Source organism: Saimiri boliviensis, chromosome 7 (genome assembly GCF_048565385.1).
Source record: "Saimiri boliviensis isolate mSaiBol1 chromosome 7, mSaiBol1.pri, whole genome shotgun sequence".
NCBI lineage: Eukaryota > Metazoa > Chordata > Mammalia > Primates > Cebidae > Saimiri > Saimiri boliviensis.
In genome coordinates this window covers 34,233,663-34,253,053 of record NC_133455.1, presented here as the reverse complement: position 1 = coordinate 34,253,053, position 19,391 = coordinate 34,233,663, and the positions used below count along the sequence as shown (strand labels likewise).

At 40.6% G+C, this 19,391-nt stretch overlaps 1 protein-coding gene across 5 annotated transcripts in view; it reads left to right on the top strand.

The window, feature by feature from the left end:
* APAF1 (apoptotic peptidase activating factor 1) overlaps positions 1-19,391 on the top strand; it is a 93,205-nt gene that overhangs the window by 44,870 nt on the left and 28,944 nt on the right. For 4 of the 5 annotated variants that reach the window (XM_039471683.2, XM_074402382.1, XM_074402383.1 and 1 more), the window contains 3 exons: positions 68-193; positions 13,393-13,554; positions 17,084-17,212. The exons of the other annotated variant lie outside the window; for it this stretch is intronic. In XM_039471683.2, the coding sequence (XP_039327617.1) occupies positions 68-193; positions 13,393-13,554; positions 17,084-17,212 (417 nt within the window). The remainder of the gene's footprint in view (positions 1-67; positions 194-13,392; positions 13,555-17,083; positions 17,213-19,391) is intronic. 5 annotated transcript variants of the gene reach the window in all.

The window sequence follows — 19,391 nt, the reverse complement described above, 5'->3', positions numbered from 1 at the left end:
CTTCATATGATTTTTGATGTTTCCCCACTCAATACTAGTTGTTTATCTTTTTTGCTTTCACAAATAGCTCTGGGATTTGAATCAAAAACAATGTCGAAATACCCTGTTTGGCCATATAAATTCAGTCAATCACTGCAGATTTTCACCAGATGATAAGCTTCTGGCTAGTTGCTCAGCCGATGGAACCTTAAAGGTATGTTTTTATACACTATTAAAATAGGTTGTATTTTATGGAAAGTCTTATGATTTGGTTATAGAAATAGGTTTCTACTTTTTCACATTTCTAGAAGAGCTTGCTTTTTTCAACTTCCAGGAGCATATTTAATGTAACTGTAATTGCTTATCGTAATGATTGTTTATGGATAATGTGCAACCTAATGCTTAAAGTTCTGTAGAATTCTTATTCTTGTAATTTGAATTCTTAAATTTTAAGCATTCATTTTGTTTTAAGCATATATTCATTAAATATTTTGAGATCTGCTTTAGTTTATTTTGTGCTTCTATAATTTATTTTGTGCTTCTATAAATTGTGGATAATTTATAAGGAATGGAGATTTATTTCTTACAGTTCTGCAGGAGAGGGCACCGGCAGAGAGAAAGGGAGAGAGTGAGGGAGGGGACTGAACTTACCCGTTTATCAGGAACCTAGATAATAGCATTAATCCATTCATGAGGGTGGAGCTCTCATGACCTAATCACTTTTGAAGGTCCCATCTCTCAACACTTGCATTGGGAATTAAGTTTCTTACACATGAACTTTGGGAGACACATTTAAACCATAGCAAAATCTATGGGTCAGGTTTATAAAGGATCTGGTGTGTTTTTTTTTTTTGAGACAGAGTCTCACTCTGTTGCCCAGGCTGAAGCGCAGTGGCACTCTCTCGGCTCACTGCAAGCTCTGCCTCCTGGGTTCAAGTGATTCTTGTGCCTCAGCCTCCTGAGTAGCTGGGAGTAAAGGTGCCTGCCACCAAGCCCGGCTAATTTTTGTATTTTTAGTAGAGACAGGGTTTCACCACATTAGCCAGGCTGTGACTTGTTTTTACTTATAATTTATTCATTCTGCCTTTTATGTTATTGCTTTCTTGTTTTTAAGAAGCCACAAGGGAGGAAAAAGGCCAGAGTTAGGAAAAAAAGCTTATTCAGCCTTCTGAAATTTCTAGCCCTAATAAAATGAAATAATTCTTCCTCAAATCCCCACCTTCTCCAATAAGATTCCTAATTACACGTTATTATTCTTGTCTCTACTGTTTCTCCTGTTTATTGACTGTTCTTTCTGTCTTTGGTCTTAAGATCAACCCATCTTTGATGTTGTCTCTTGGTCTACATTTTCCCCTCTTGTTCTGTAGTAGTTGCTTTGGTTCAGGCTGTTGTCTGCTCATGCCTGATAGCAACCTTCTAAGATGCATTCTCCATCTCTTCTTATCTAAGTTAGGAGATACTGGAATAACCTTCTACCACTCTTTTCTTTTTTCTGGAAACAGGGTCTCACTCTTTCACCCAGGCTGGAGTGCAGTGGTGCATTCACGGCTCACTGCAGCGTTCACTTCCTGGTCTCAAGCAATCCTCCTACTTCAGCCTCTCAAGTAACTGGAACCACAGGCATGTGTCATCACACCTGGCTAAAATTTTTTTTTTTTTTTTTTTTTTTGAGACATGGTCTCGCTATGTTGTCCATGCTTGTCTCCAACTCCTGGGCTCAAGCAGTCCCAAAGTGTTGGGATTATAGGCATAAGCCACCAAGCCTAGCCTACCACTATTCTCTCCTCCCTTCCCTCTCCTCCCCTCCCCTCTACTTTCCTACCCTCCCTTCTCCCCTCCCTTCACCTCTACTTTTCTCCCCTCCCTTCTCCCCTCCCCTCTACTTTCCTCCCATCCCTCCCTCTCCCTCCCCCTCTCCTTCTTCTTCCCTTCTTCTCCCCTCCCTTCTCTCCGCTCCCTTTCCCTCCTCTCTCTCCCCTTCCCTCCTTTCCCCTCCTCCCTCTCTCCTTCCCTCCCTTCCCCTCCTTCCTCTCCCCTTTCCCCTCCCCCCTCTCCTTTCTTTTCCCTTCCCCCCCCTCCCCTCCCCTCCCCTCCCTTCTTTCCTTCCTTTTTTTTTTTTTTTGAAACAGGGTCTTACTCTATTGCCTAGGCTGGAGTGCAGTGGCATGATCACGGCCCACCACAGTCTTTACCCCAGAGGCTTAGATAATCCTCCCACCTCAGCCTCCCGAGTAGCTGGGACTGCAAGTGCCTGCTACCACGCCCAGCCAATTTTTTGTATTTTTAGTAGAGATGGGGTTTTGCCCGTGTTTCTCAGGCTGGTCTCAAACTCCTGGGCTACAGCAGTCTGCCCACCTTGGCTTCCCAAAGTGCTGTGATTATAGAAGTCAGCCACTGCATCCAGCCCTGCCACTATTTTCAACATAAATTATGCTGTAGTATAAATTGTAGTTGACACAGACTCATCGGGATCACTTCTAAGGTTCTTCATCTTCCATCATTCTGCCACCTCCTTTCCTGTCAAGTTTATTTCTTCTAACCCCTAGACCTTAATTGTCTGTTCTGGGCAAGGTAACTTTTGATGTTTTATTTCACCTGGTGTCCCTGTATGTGTTTTTTGGGATGTTTCCTATGTGTGCCCCTATATCTTTTCTTGGGATGTTTTTTTGCCTTCAATTCACTTGCCGTATTTTTTAATGTGCCTCAAAAGTTTAACTTTATGGGAAGTCTTCTGTGGGAGGGTGTGGAGAGAGAGAGAGGGAGAGAGCGAGCGAGAGAGAGTGCGAGAGTGTGTGTGTGTGTGTGTGTTTGTGTGAGAGACAGGGTCTTACTTTGTCATCCAGGCTGGAGTGCAGTGGTCTGGGCTAACTAAAGTGATCCTCCTGCCTCAGCCTCCTGAGTAGCTGGGACTACAGGCATGTGCTACCACAACTGGCTAATTTTGTTTAATTTTTGTGGAGATGGGGCCTCCCTATGTTACTCAGATTGGTCTCAAACTCCTAAGCTCAAGTGATCCTCCCACCCTGGTCTTCCAAAGTGCTGGGATCACAGACATGAGCCACCACAACTGGCCTGCAAAGCATTCTTCAGAAAGTGTTCTCTTATAGCATCCATCTATTTGGTTCTGAGTACATTTATCTATCTATGTCTATAGGTAGAAACTGCTTGGTTTGTCTTCTTATTTCTACTTTTAAATGTGTTGTACTGTTCAGTCATTTTCATGTGTCTTCTATTTCTTTGATAAGGTTGAATATAGGTTTATGATCTGCAGGGAACTTGTCATCTTTTTGTTATATTATATCTTTCTTTGTAACTCTTAGTACAGAATTGTACTGATGTATTCAGTAAATTTTCTTGACATACACCCTTTCTAGGAAATTTTTTTTTTTTTTTTTTTGAGACGGAGTTTCGCTCTTGTTATCCAGGCTGGAGTGCAATGGCGCGATCTCGGCTCACTGCAACCTCTGCCTCCTGGGTTCAGGCAATTCTCCTGCCTCAGCCTCCTGAGTAGCTGGGATTACAGGCACGTGCCACCATGCCCAGCTAATTTTTTGTATTTTTAGTAGAGACGGGGTTTCACCATGTTGACCAGGATGGTTTCGATCTCTTGACCTCGTGATCCACCCGCCTCGGCCTCCCAAAGTGCTGGGATTACAGGCTTGAGCCACCGCGCCCGGCCTATAGGAAAATATTTAAACACTCCTGGGCACTATTTTGCTTGTTAGAATCTCTAGGGAAAGGAGATTTAGTAATGCTAGTAGATAACTCCTAAGAAAGGTGAACTGTCTTAGTTCTGATAGTCTGGTTGAATCTTTGATATTGCTTTGCTGATAGAAGATAACTGTTTTTTTTGTATAATTACTCCAGGGTATCTAGGAACTTTCTGGGTGAAATTCTACTTTGTAGAGTTTAGCTAGCTGTTAGTGGATCCTGGGAGCATTCTTAGGTAGAATATTCAGGTAAATGGATTTTGGCTTCTATGCTCTATCTGTCTGCTTCTTCCTTTAAGATGATCTGTGTCATGGGAGGTTTTTTAGAATGGCCGTGGATGGGTTTAGGCAGCCCTCTTTTCATTTTGTCAGCCTATTATTTTTTGTTTTTTACCCAGTGAAAGACTTAGAAGAAGGCATTTTATGTTTTTTTTTTGAGACGGAGTTTCGCTCTTGTTACCCAGGCTGGAGTGCAATGGCACAATCTCGGCTCACCACAACCTCCACCTCCTGGGTTCAGGCAATTCTCCTGCGTCAACCTCCTGAGTGGCTGGGATTACAGGCACGTGCCACCATGCCCAGCTAATATTTTGTATTTTTAGTAGCGATGGGGTTTCACCATGTTGACCAGGATGGTCTTGATCTCTTGACCTCGTGATCCACCCGCCTTGGCCTCCCAAAGTGCTGGGATTACAGGCTTGAGCCACCGCGCCCGGCCGGCATTTTATGTTTTAAGTTTTTCTTTCATCTTATCTCCTTTGCTAATTCCAAGTTCTGTTAAGACTGCATTATCCCTAGCATTTTTGCCATTATTATTAGGTTACCAAATGTCCAAGAAAGTTGTAAAGCCAGGACATTTATGTGTTCTACAAATGTAAGTTGTACAGCCCAGCTCGGCCTTATTTGCTGCTGAGTTATATTCTGTTCATCCCCTTTTTTGCTTTTTCATTGTAGTGCCTATTTTAATCCTTGTCTGCTGTTCTTAAGCCCCTAACCCTTTTATTCTATGGCAATAATTTTACCTCATACCTATTCAAAGGATTAAAACCATCCACCAAGAGTCCCCCATTGTAAGCCCCCTCAAAAATTGCCATAAAAAGCCTCTGCTCCCTCTGTTTTTTCTCATAACAGTGTCCAAAAAATCTTATACTTGTACCTTGTATGTCTTCCTTTCCTTCTTTCCCTGGCACCTTGCTTCATTAGTTGTTTCCTCTCTATGTTGCTTCTTTAGATTTTTCTTCTGTTTTTGGATTATTTCCCATAGCCTACAAATGTTCTTGGGCCTTTCCAAGCTTTATAAAACCAAAAACTGAAAAGCCTCTGATTCTTCCTTGATTGTATTGTTCTTTTTTTTTTTTTTTTTTTTTGAGACAGAGTCTCACTGTGTTGCCAGGCGCTAGGCTGGAGTGCAGTGGCACAATCTCGGCTCACTGCAACCTCCGCCTTCTGTGTTCAAGCAATTCTCCTGCCTCAGCCTCCTGAGTAGCTGGGACTACAGGTGCGCGCCACCACACCCAGCTAATTTTTGTATTTTTAGTAGAGACGGGGTTTCACCATGTTGGCCAGGATGGTCTCTATCTCTTGACCTTGTGATCCGCCCGCCTTGGCCTCCCAAAGTGCTGGGATTACAGGCTTGAGCCACCACGCCCGGCCTGTATTATTCTTTAAAATTGTCATTCTGTTTTTCTTTTTCCCTTCATGACTGGGCTTCTTTTTTTTTTTGAGACGGAGTTTCGCTCTTGTTACCCAGGCTGGAGTGCAATGGCGCGATCTCAGCTCACCACAACCTCTGCCTCCTGGGTTCAGGTAATTCTTCTGCCTCAGCCTCCTGAGTAGCTGGGATTACAGGCACGCGCCACCATGCCCAGCTAATTTTTTGTATTTTTAGTAGAGACGGGGTTTCACTATGTTGACCGGTATGGTCTCGATCTCTTGACCTCGTGATCCACCCGCCTCGGCCTCCCAAAGTACTGGGATTACAGGCTTGAGCCACCATGCCCAGCCTATCACTGGGCTTCTTAAGTCATCTCTACTTGCCTCTGTTTCCCGACTACCCACTTACTACTTAACCCTTTTTTACCCTGGTTTCTTCTTTCCTGTATTTCCTTGAAGAATGTAAAATCCAGTTTTATTTTCAGTTTCAATTTTTTGTTGTTGTCTAAGGCCCTCTGGATTAGTGTGAAATCTGATATTTTTCTTTATCTAATTACTATTTTTGTTGTATTACTGTTAGTCAGCCCCCCAGTGACCACCTAGTTTTCTTTTTTTTTTTTTTGCAACTCTTCTCATTTGACATCAGTGTTTTATTCTTTATCCTGTTAGCTCTCTGATCCCTTCATTAACTCTTTTCCCTGACCATTAAAATATAGCTGTTCCTGCAGCATCTAACCTTGGCTACCACCTCTATCACTGCTCTTCCATCCCAGTTCATTCAGTCTCATGGCTTCAACTCTCATCTTTTCAGATATGTCATCTGCAACTCTCATTTATGTGCTTGTGCCCTTCATTCCTGTCTGCTAGTTGTTGTCACTGAAGTAACATACCATGCCTCAGAGTTATTGTGCTCCAAACTGAGTTAAACATGACCTACTTTTTGTGTTTCATTATTTTAAAAAAAGTATCAACTTTTATTTAGATTTGTGGGTACATGTGCAGTTTTGTTACATGAGTATATTCCGTGATGCTGATGCTGAAGTTTGGGTACAACCAGTCTTGTCATTCACATAGCATAGTACCCGATAGGTGCCTCATTCTCCCTCTCCACAACTCTAGTAGTCCCTGGCACTTATTGTTCTTCTTTTTATGTCCTTGTGCACCCAATGTTTAACTCTTCCTTATAAGCAAGAACATGTGGTATTTGGTTTTCTATTCCTGCATTAATTTGCTTAGGATGATGGCCTCCAACTGCATCCATGTTGCTACAAAGAACATGATTTTATTCTTTTTTTTTATGGCTGCGTTGTATCCCATGGTGTCTATGTACCATATTTTCTTTCTTTAACCCTCCGTTGTTGGGCACCTAGGTTGATTCCATGTCTTTGCTATTGTGAATAGTGTTGCAGTGAGTATACAAGTGTATGTGTCTTTTTGGTAGAATGATTTATTTTCCTTTGGGTGTATACCCAGTAATGGGATTGCTGGGTTGAATGGCAGTTCAATTTTAAGTTCTTTGAGAAATCTCCAAACTGCTTTACACAATCACTGAACACAATTACATTCCCACCAGCAGTATATAAGTGTTCCCTTTTCTCTGCAGCCTCCCTGGCATCGTTTATTTTTTGACTAAAAAAATATATATATATATGTATGATATATAAATATGTAAACATATACAAATTACATAAATATGTAAGTATATATACATATATACAGTCATATATATGTTTTGTTTGTTTATTTCATGGAGATGGGATTATGCCCTGTTGCCCAGGCTGTTCTCAAACTGTGGGCTCAAGTGATCCTCCAACCTGAGGCTTCCAAAATACTGGGACTACAGACGTGAGCCTCCACACTTATCCGTTTTTTGGCTTTTTAATAATAACCATTCTGACTGGAGTGAGATGGTGATATCTCACTCTGGTTTTGATTTGCATTTTGCTGATGATTAGTGATGTGGAACATTTTTTTTATGTGCTTGTTGGCCGCTTGTAGAGAAGTGTCTATTCATGTTCTTTGCTCACTTTTTAGTCATGTTGTTTTTGCTTGTTGAATTGTTTAAGTTCCTTACAGATTTTGAGTCAGAGGCATAGTTTGTGAATATATTCTCCCATTCTGTAAGGTGTCTGTTTACTCTGTTGGCAGTTTCTTTTTCTGTCTAGAAACTTTTTTGTTTAATTAGGCCCCACTTGTCAATTTTTGTTTCTGTTGCATTTGCTTTTGAAGACTTAGGCATAAATTCTTTGCCAAGGTTGATATTCAGAATGGTGTTTGCTAGGTTTAACTTGAGGTCTTACATCTAAATCTTTAATCCCTCTTGGTTTAATTTTTGTAAATGGTGAAATATAAGGGTGCAGTTTCATTCTTCTGTGAATGGTTAGCCAGTTATCCCAGCACCATTTATTGAAGAGGGAGTCTTTCCCTGGTTGCTTATTTTTGTTGACTTGGTTGAAGATCAGATAGTTGTGAGTGTGCAGCTTTATTTTTGGATTTTCTATCCTGTTCCATTGGTCTATGTGTCTTTTTCTACCAGTACCATGCAGTTTTGGTTGTTGTAGTCTTGTAGTATGGTTTCAAGTATGGTAATGTGATGCCTCTGGCTTCATTCTTTTTGCTTAGGATAGCTTTGGTTATTTGGATGCTTTTTTTTATTCTAAATGAATTTTAGAATTTTTTTTTCTAGGTCTGTGATAAATAACATTGGTAGTTTGATAGGAATGGTGTTGGACCTGTAGATTGTTTTGGGTAGTATGGCCATGTTAATGATATTGATTCTTCCACTGCATGAGCATGAATGTTTTTCCATTTGTTTGTGTCATGTATGATTTCTTTCAGCAGTGTTTTGTAGTTCTCCTTGTAGAGATCTTTCACTTCTTTGGTTAGATGTATTCCTGGGTATTTTATTTTTTATGGGTGGCTGTTGTAAATGGGATTGTGTTCTTGATTTGGCTCTCGGCTTGAATTTTATCGATGTACAGAAATGCAACTGATTTTTTTTTTCTTAAACAGAAAAAAGGTCTTACTATGTTGTCCAGGCTGGTCTCAAACTCCTGACCTCAAGTGATCCTTTGGCCTTTGCCTCCCAAAGTGCTGGGCTTACAGATGTGAACCACTGTGCCTGGCCAACTGTTTTTTGTACATTGATTTTGGTTAGAACAGTGTTCAGGGTTTACATGATTGTAGCTAATCACAATTCGTTGTAACTAAACACTTTCTGTTTTTCCTGGGGGTGGTAAGTTTGTTTTTTCATTTTGCTCAAGTTTTTAAATGTGCTTATCTTCTAACTCTATCTTGTTAACTTGCTCCTTAAATGATTCAAACTTACCAGGTATTTTATAAGGCTTTTCTTGGAAATAACATTTTTGGAGGGTTCTATCTTGCCCCATTCTGATCGGTTATGGTAATACTATTCCCAGAGTCCAGCTGCCATCCTGGGATCTTCCTGCCATCAACCTAGGGATTCTTTTTGCTGGAGTGCAGTGACGTGATCTTGGCTCACTACAACCTCTGCCTTTTGGCTTCAAGCAGTTCTCCTGCCTCTCCTGAGTAACTGGGATTACAGGTGTGCATCACCACACCTGGCTAATTTTTGAGTAGAGACAGGGTTTCATCACATTGACTAGGCTAGTCTTTAACTCCTGACCTCAGGTGATCTGCTTGCCTTGGCCTCCCAAAGTGCTGGGATTACAGGCATGAGCCACCACACTCACACCTCCTCTCCTTTTTTTCTGAGACAGGATCTTACTCTGTCACACAGGCTGGAGTGCTGGAGTGCAGTGGTGTGATTGCAGCTCACTGTAGCCTCAACCTCCTAGGTTCAAGTGATCCTCCCACCTTAGCCTCCTGAGTAGCTGGGACTATAGGTGTGTACCACCATGCCTGGCTAGAAAAAATTTTAATCTCCTATTTGTAGGGTATGACTCTGGCCAGTTCTGAGATGATATCTAGACAGAGATATCAACATTTAGAAAATAGACTTTCTCTTAACTTCCTTGTTTTCAGGTGACCCTTCTGTCAACTGTGTTGGTACGGAATAGCCTTGTATTCTGCCAGAGTAGGGATATAGTCTCCCGGGATTGCAGAGTGGAGGGAGGAGATTTCAATGGACTTTTAAAGATTCCTCTTGACTTAGCTTCACCTTTATCAGAAGGTGCTGGGTGCCAGCACTTCCTGAGTCTTTTTGGAGTTCTGTGGGGTGATTGGGCTGGTTGGTTTTCCCCACTGCAAGTCAGAATTTAATTTCTAGGAGTCTGCCTATTACTTGCCTTTCTGCTCTCTAGACTTGACGATTTTGTTGCTGCTGTCTCTTTCTCCACTTTCTTTCACCTTGTGAATTATGCCTAGAGAGAAAAATTCCCATTACTATTGTTTACCTGAGTTTTGGGAGAGTTTAGAAATTGTCCTTGTTCTCCGTTTGCTGTAACACAATACCTGAGACTGGGTAATTTATAAAGAAAAGTGGTTTGCTTGGCTCATGATTCAAAATTCCACAACTGCACAGTTGCACCTAATGAGGGCCTTGGGCCACACGTGATGGAAAGGGGAAGGGAAGTGGGCATGTGCAAAGAGATTATATGGCAAGAGAAGATTGAAGATAGTGAAACCCAGGAAGCCATACTGTTTTCAACAACCCGCACTCTTAAGAATCCATTCCCAGAGAACTCACCCCAGTGGGAAGGCATTAGAAGGCATTCATCTATTTATGAGGGATCTACCCCATGGCCCAGGCACCTCCCACCAAGCCCCACTTCCCAACACTGCCACAATGAGGATCAAATTTCAACATGACTTTGGGTGGGGATAAATAAACCATCTCCAAACTATAGCAGAGCTGTGTGTGTTCTCTGCATCTTTAACACCTGAACCCTGAACCTATTTCTTTCAGCAACACTACTGTCTCTACTTGCCTGTGCTTGAAACTTGGGGGTAATCTCTCTTTTTGTTTCTTTGTTTTTGGAGATGGGGTTTTGCCATGTTGCCCAGGCTAGTCTCGGGCTCCTGGGCTCAAGTGATCCCCTCACCTCAGCCTCCCAAGGTGCTAACAGGCGTGAGCCACTGTACCCGGCTGGGAGTAATCAGTCTTTTTACTTAACATGTATTTACTGAATACTTACCGTGTGCCAGATACTGTACTAGGCATTTGGATTTTAAACACTAAAAAAGAAAAAAGTATGCTTTCTGGCCTTACTGTTCAGAATCAAGTTGAGGAGAACATAAGTGAATAGATGAACTGTGAAAATGATATGTATGAAGATGGTGCTCTCAGAGCAGATAAGGACTCTGCTGGGGAAGGGTTCACACACCTGATCCTACAACCAGATTGAGCTTGTCCTTCTTTTTCATTGTCTTTGTTTTCTAATTTTTTACTTTACGCTGATCCCTTGAAATAGGCTCTAGGCCCTGGAGTGTTCCCCTGTCTTTTTGATGTTGAAATTCTGTCTGTCTTAAGTTGGTATAAGGTAGGCTAATCTCAGGGAATAGAGTGAGGTAGCTACCTCCTGTACAAAGTGTTCCTCAAACCCTCAGCTTGAATACAGCCTTCCCACTGTGCTGTACCTTTTCCTCTCAAATGACGCTTGATATATTTTGTGTTTGAGTCATTTATGTGCTTGTTTTACTTCCCTTACTGGCCTGTACATTCCTTGAGGGTAGCCTCTGTATCTGATTGATTTATATAGTCTCAAAGTGACTAGCATAGTGTTTAATAAATGTGTTAAAGATGATAAACCTTTGCTGTGTCACTTCAAGTGAAACTAAGACTTCTTCAAACTCAGCCACTTTTTTAAAAGTCTTCATTTGAAGCCGGGTGCGGTGGCTTACGCCTATAATCCCAGCACTTTGGGAGGCTGAGACGGGTGGATCACGAGGTCAAGAGATCGAGACCATCCTGGTCAACATGGTGAAACCCCATCTCTACTAAAAATACAAAAAAAAAAATTAGCTGGGCATGGTGGCACACGCCTGTAGTCCCAGGTACTTGGGAGGCTGAGGCAGGAGAATTGCTTGAACCCAGGAGACGGAGGTTGCGGTGAGCCGAGATCGCACCATTGCACTCCAGCCTGGGTAACAAGAGCGAAACTCCGTCTCAAAAAAAAAAAAAAAAAAAAAAAAAAAGTCTTCATTTGACAGGGACAGGATTTTGATTTCTCTATTCATGTGTGAGTATCAAAATGTGATTGTGGAGCACAGAGCACTCGCAGCAGGGGACAGACACTACTGCACTCTTGGTGAGAACTGCCTATGTTTGTGATGGCTTTCCCACAGTGCTGTTAAGTCAGTATCATAGGTTTGTCTCACACTGATACAATGACAGGTAGTAAGTAGAGGTCCTGCAAAGTGATGTTAGATAACAGCATTTCAGGGTCATGGTCTCCTAAAAGCTTTTATCTTTTGAGAGGATGAAAACTGTGAAATTATGTCCTGCCCCAAATGGCTCTATAACTTTTTAAGCGTTTTATAGGGTATCATGTTGATAAGCATGTGCTTTTCAGGCTCGCTTGAAAAGCCTGCTTATCAACATGATACCCTATAAAACAGTACCTCCTGTCAATGAACTGTTTTAAAATGTGAATTCTATTTAAAAATTGCCATTTAAAGCATGCAAAGACATGGAGTGCACAGGGACCCTGGATATAGTGCAGTGACTTGCTCAGAATGAAATGCTGGTATTCGTTTATGTGGTGTCTCAATATGTGGGATTTCATCACTGCTTAGATAGAAGCTGAAGTCAGGGCCAGAAACAGATGAAATTTAGGCAGGTATAATCAAATTGGATTGTGCTACTTTTCTTTTTCTTTTTAAAATTCAGGCAGTAGTTGCTTTTTCTTTTCATTTTGTTTTTTAAAAATTAAAAAACAAAACCGAAAAACAAAGCAGATGAGGTCTTACCATGTTTCCCAGGCTGGTCTTGAACTCCTGGGCTCAGGTGATCCTCCCACCTTGGCTTCCCAAAATGCTGGGATTATAGGTGTGAGCCACTATACCCAGTCTGATTTTCATATTAGTAGGGAAACTAGCTTCTCATATATTCTGGATGATGTAACTGAAGCTTTAGGCATTTATGTTTTTTTTTTTTTTTTATTTTTTATTTTTAGTATCAGGGAAGGCTGTTTTAGTACCTGCTGTCTTTTTTGCATTACCCAGATTATCTACAGTTGTTGCAAGAAGAAAAGTTTTGGTTTTGGCCATGTTTCTTAGTATATATAATACTTCTTTTTATTCAAGAGAGATTTGAAAATGTACTTGGCCAGACAAATTAGGTTTTACCTGGGAGTTGTGCTTTGGAAGCTGACTTAAAACTTGAGAAGCAGCTTTCTCCCCACACCCTCATCCTTTTCCATGGCCAACCTTTGGTTTGGGCCTGGCAGTCATTATCACTTTGTGAGGCTGAGACACTGCTTACAGCTCAAAGGAGTGAAGGTGGATCTTCTTAAAGGCTTTTGTCTTTTGTGCTATTCAAGTGGTCCTACTAGTGAGTGAAGTTTACAGTATTTTTTATCTAATTCCTCAGGATCCAGTTAGTTTTATAGCCCTATCTAGCCCTGCCAAGCACACAAGGAGTCTTGCTTCTCCCTGTTTTCAGAGACTTCCTTATGTCTCTGAATGCTCTACTAGGTTACGACCTGACTTGGACTGGGTCCTGTGTAGTCTTCCTGTGGTGGATGTGGAAGGTTTGTGAAGCACACTTCATTTTTGGCACAGCAGAGGGCAGCAGTGGCAAGCTGTGAGTCTCTTCATCTCACCGCCTTTCTTCCACTTGTGTCCTTACCGTCAACATCTAATCTTTAGCTTCCACACCATGCAAGAGTCTTAACTTTTTATTTAATTTTATGTTTTGCATTTTGGGCAGTGCTTCTAATTTTTTCTTTTTAAGAACATGATAATGAAACTGGATATCTTAATTTAAAAGCCTTACAAAAAGTCATGCATAAGTAAAAATAATTCATCAGGTGAAGTGAGTAAGTTTATGTGGCATTTAATTCAGAATTCTAGAGGTGTGATTTTAGAGTAAAACAGACTTTTTCTTTTTTATTACTTTAATTTGAAGCTTTGGGATACGACATCAGCAAATGAGAGGAAAAGCATTAATGTGAAACAGTTCTTCCTAAATTCAGAGGACCCTCAAGAGGATATGGACGTGATAGTGAAGTGTTGTTCATGGTCTGCTGATGGTGCAAGGATAATGGTGGCAGCGAAAAATAAAATCTTCGTAAGTACTTTTAAAAAGCTAACTTTAGTCTGATTTAAAGAAAATTAAAACTTCTGTTTATTTTTGCATTTTACAATGTTTATTGATAAAAATAAAGTCTAGCTGTGTGATTTTGGGCAGTCTTCCTAACCTGTCATGGTTCTTTAGAACTGCATTCCATGAGATAAGGATGGCCTTGTGAGGAAAAGTCTCTATGGTTACACAGTTTGGGAGATATATTTCATATTGCTTTCCCCTATTCGAGGCACACGATGTGAACTAACATGTTCAGGGCCCCAGGAAGTCCTATCGTACAATTTATGCTGTTGAATCCAGTGTTCCTCAAATGTATTTAAAACATGGAATACTTTCTATATCACTCCTTTTTTTCCTTCAATTTTGATTACATTGGTTTAGGAGATTTTTCAAAGTGCTTTCTTACACCTAAAATTTTATGATTTGGTGACTCTGATAGAAATGCTCATCAATGACTGAACAAGATTGTGAGATTTTTATAAAGTAATTGAGGAAAATATGAAAAAAGTAAATAAGAAAATACCTTTCTTTTCTTTCCCACATCTAATAGTAGCTTATATTTGTGATGTTCAGAGTGCTGTCAGTATAATTTCTTTTGATATAAGTATCCAAGAGGCAGTGGGTTACAGTAGCCCTATGTTAGTAATGAGGCAAATGAAGTTCAGAGGAGCCAAATAATTTGTTCAGAGTTACACTGTGTTTAGGAGAGCCAGATCTTCCGATTTATGGCTCAGTTACATTCTGGTCTAATAGTAATTTCAGAAGACTTGAATAAGGGATATTGCCTTTTTAAAGAGCATAATTGAAATATAGAATGTGGTTATGTAAAAACTCACTGAGGGATCATACATATGATTGTTACTGATCTAGTGCTGCAATCCTTGGACGTTAGTTGCTTCTGGGTTTGTACCCCTTTAGCAAGAAACTAAGAGGAAAAAATATCTCCTTTTATGTTAAGTTTTTAAAATCTCTAAGAACAAAAAAGAAACCACTGTATTTGCAAGAGTTGAAGATTAAAACTTTTTTATTGTGGTAAAATGCATATAATGTAAAATTTGCCATTTTAACCATTTTTAAATGTACATTTCAATGGCGTTAATTACATTCACAATGCTGGGTAACCATCACCACTATATATTTCCAAAACTTTTTCATTACCCTAAACAGAAACTTTGTAACCACGAAGTAATAACTCCTCTTTCCCCTCTCTTGTTAGACCTTGGTAACCTCTAATGTAATCTGTGAATTTGCCTAATCTAGGTATTTTATATAAGTGGAATAATATAATATCAGTCCTTTTGTGTCTGAATCATTTCAATGAGGGAAATGTTTTCAAGGTTCATGTTGTAGCATGTATCAGAACTATATTCCTTCTTATGACTGAATAATATTCCATTGTATGTATATATCACATTTTGTTTATCCATTTATTTGTTGATAGACACTTGATTTGTTTCCATCTTTTGGCTGTTGTGAATAATGCTGTACAAGTATCTGTTTGAGCCTTGTATATATACCCAGGAGTGGAATTTCTGGGTCATATGGTAATTCTTTATTTAGCTTTCTGAGGAACCACTAGATTTTTCCACAGCATCTGCACCATTTTACATTCCCACTAGCAATGTATGAGGGTTCCAATTTCTCCATATCTTGTTACAATTTGTTATTGTTCATTTTTAAAATTATAGCCATCCAAGGAGGTATGAAGTGGTTTCTCCTTGTGGATTTGATTTGCATTTTCCCAATTACCAATGATGTTGAGCAAAGATAGTTTTTTTTTTTTAAAGATTTTAAGAGGTCTGTTCTAGTGAGAGAGCAAAATAATTTTATATTGCATGAAATGCCTTGTTTTAATAATCTGTATAGCAGCTCCCCATGCTAAAAGAAAGCTACCCAAAGGTGATCCTTAACTGCACGTAGATCCCGATTGCTTGCTCTTTGGTCTCTCCTTCCTCCTCCTCTTCTTTCCAATTCCTGTGTGAGTCTACTCCTATTGTTAGGTCTTTTTTCTTTTACTATTCCATAATTGGGGTTACTGCCTATTCCATATTTGCCAAGTTTCCTCAATTGCTGTCAGTCACTAATTTTTTAAGAAATGACCTGTCCTGGGAAGCATTTTATTTATTTATTTATTTATTTTTTTTGAGACGGAGTTTCGCCCTTGTTACCCAGGCTGGAGTGCAATGGCACGATCTCGGCTCACCGCAACCTCCGCCTCCTGGGCTCAGGCAATTCTCCTGCCTCAGCCTCCTGAGTAGCTGGGATTACAGGCACGCACCACCATGCCCAGCTAATTTTTTGTATTTTTGGTAGAGACGTTTCACCATGCTGACCAGGATGGTCTCGATCTCTCGACCTCGTGATCCACCCGCCTGGGCCTCCCAAAGTGCTGGGATTACAGGCTTGAGCCACCACGCCCGGCCCCTGGGAAGCATTTTAAATCTGATTTCCCACCCTGTTGTTTTGGCCTCCAGTGCTATGCTGCCTACCATATGTAAATGCTTGCAGGGACTATGCATTCACTAAACATTTTAATAGTTCCCATTGGAAGCTTTTCTGTTTCTTCCTAAGGTCTATGTCTTGATCTTAAATCACTATACTGTATCAATATATGTAGTAAATTTAAATCATCTTATTTGGCAAAAACTTTGGAAGAGTATATTCAGCATTTGTAAGTCTTAAAAATGGAACAAACTGGCCAGGCGCGGTGGCTCACGCCTGTAATCCCAGCACTTTGGGAGGCCGAGGTGGGCGGATCATGAGGTCAGGAGATTGAGACCATCCTGGCCAACATGGTAAAACCCCATCTCTACTAAAATACAAAAAAATTAGCCAGGAGTGGTGGCACGTGCCTGTAGTCCCAGTTACTCAGGAGGCTGAGGCAGGGGAATCACTTGAACCCGGGCAGCGGAGGATGCCATGAGCTGAGATCGTGCCACTGCACTACAGCCTGGGTGACAGAGCAAGACTCTGTCTAAAAAAATTAAAAAAAAAAAAAAAAAGAAGCAGCTTGGATTACTCAAAAGTAGCTTTTCGGGGTTCAAAAACAGGAAAATCATTAGTTATAATGGAGCCATTTGGTAGTTCTAGCAAGAAATAGAAATGAATGAGCTAATTTCATTTGAGCAAACTTCTGTTCTGTATTATTTTGATCATCTTCATTTATGAGTATTCATTTTGTCTTTTGAATAAACAAGCATCAGGGAGAAATACTCTGTATATGTTAATTGGGCTAGTCTATTCACTTATTCACAAAGCTTTTATTTCTCTTTAGGCTAGCTTGAGAGCTCATCTGTGATGAATTTTCCTTTACAGAAAATATGTTTTAAGATCAGCGTTTTAAAAGTATATGTATATTGATCCATATTGTGTTTATGACTGTCAATAATTACACCAGTTATCAGTAATTGTCATTTTTTTTTCCAGGACTTTTATATTTGAAATGGGGGCATATTGGTATATCTTATCTCTTAAAATATTTTACCTTCATAGATATCTCTATTTATGTTGACAGCTTTTTGACATTCATACCAGTGACCTATTGGGAGAAATCCACATGGGCCATCACAGCACCATCCAGTACTGTGACTTCTTCCCCCAAAATCATTTGGCAGTGGTGGCTTTGTCCCAGTACTGTGTAGAGGTGAGTAGTTAAATTTATTCTGTGAAGTCTGGGTTTCCAGAGATCAAAGAATGACAGAATGGGCAACTTAAACCTTTAACTGCTGAAGAACCTTGCTTGAGAAATTACAGAGTATTTTATTTATAGCCTAATGACCTCTAACTTTGGGATATTAAACCACATAACCAGCTTTATTAATTTAACAGTGATTAAAGACCTGATTTGACAGTATGACAGGGAATTCAGAAAGCGTTTGCTGAATGCCTAATGTGTGCCCGGAACTGGAAAAACAATGGAATGATTGCTAGTCATAATACATGACATCTCTCATCCAGTCTAGGTATTTCTTAAACACTATAGGCACAGATCCTTTTCTTCTTAAAAGAAATGGTGAGAGATGAGTCCAGTTCAAATTTCTTAGATCATTGAGTAGGATAAGATAGGGTGTTCATTGCCAGGCACTAAAGAATAAAATAACTCATATAAATTACTTGTTTATAATTTTGTACTTGTTAAATTTTATGTTCAGAGTGTATACCTAGCTGACCCTGGAAGAATTCCACCTAGTGAATTGTTGTATTAATTTTTTCATAAAATAGTATATAATTTTTTTCCTTTAAGGATGGATTAATGCTTTTTTATTTTTGTTTTTCAATAGAGTTGGGGGTCTCACTATGTTTCCCAGGCTTGTCTTGAACTCTTGGCCTCAAGCAATACGCCCTCCATGGCCTCCCAAAATGCTGGGATTACAAGTGTATCACTGTGACCAAAGATGGATTAGTTTTTCCAAGTTTTCTTACTTTTCATTCCTTAGATTGGTTTTTACCACCAGGTAGTTTGAAACCCCTTGAGATCACAGTTCCAAGAAGATGGGTTTGGGCCTTTATCTGGAAAATAGGGAAGTTCACTTAGTTTACAGGCTCTTCATGAAGGGAGCTGTGATTGCTATAAGCACTTCTTCGGTGCTCTGTGCTTATTTAGCAAATTTTAGTGAGTTTGCCAGCCTTGTCCATTACTGTGAAGGTATTAGGGGTGAGTTTCTAAGCTATAGCCCTTCACCATGGAAGAATAGGTGAGAGTGAGGGCATGAGCTCCATAGGCTTCTCCCAATTCTAAGTGCAGCAGTGCATGTGACACTGAAGAACTTCCCTGCTGAGAACCTTCCCATGTACACAGAGGCAGGGAGTATGAAAAAGTTCTAGTCCTGTCTAAAACAGCAGGAAGAAGTAGGGTCCTGTGGGCATTGTTTTCTTGGGCAGAGGCTTTGAATTGGAAATGTTTTGTTTTGTTTTGCTTTGTTTTTGAGACAGAGTCTTGCTCTGTCACTCAGGCTGGAGTGTAGTGGCATGATCTGGCTCACTGCAACCTCGACCTCCTGGGTTCAAGCTATTATCTTGCCTTAGCCTTCCAAGTAGCTGGGATTACAGGTAGCCATCAGCACGCCTGGCTAATTTTTTTTTATTTTTTGAGACAGTCTTGCTCTGTCACAGTCTGGAGTTCAGTGGCGCAATCTTGGCTCACTGCAACCTCTTGACTCCCTGGTTCAAACGATTCTCCTGCCTCAGCCTCCAGAGTAGCTGGGACTACAGGTGCCCACCACCATGCCCAGCTATTTTTAGTAGAGATGGGGTTTCACCATGTTGGCCAGGATGATCTCGATCTGACCCCGTGATCCGCTCGCCTCAGCCTCCCAAAGTGCTGGGATTACAGATGTGAGCCACCACGCCTGGCCCATGCCTGGCTAATTTTTTTGGTATTTTTAGTAGATGGGGTTTCGCCATGTTGGCCAGGCTGGTCATGAACTCTTGACCTCAAGTGATCTACCTGCCTCAGCCTCCCAAAGTGCTGAGATTAATTGGGTTTCAGATCTGCTAAGAGATCTTAAACCTTATGTGTAGATCCTCAAGGTAAATGTGGAGCGTTGGTTAGGATTTTTAGAAACAGTAAAGTAGCAACCCCTCTTTCAGCCTTTAATGCAACTTCTAAAGTCCTTACCCTCTCCGATCCTGAGCAATCTCTAGGAAACAGTGTCTTCCTTCTTGAAATGAAAAGACTCAGTTCTGGAGGCTCTGAGTGACAAAGAAATGATCAAAGAGAGATGGGGAGAACAAAGTGGGAAGAGAGGGGAGGATTCTCAAAGGAGATTTCCAGTTTCTCAAGAGAGATTTTTGGTTGTGGAACCACTTTCATTTTTGGTCTT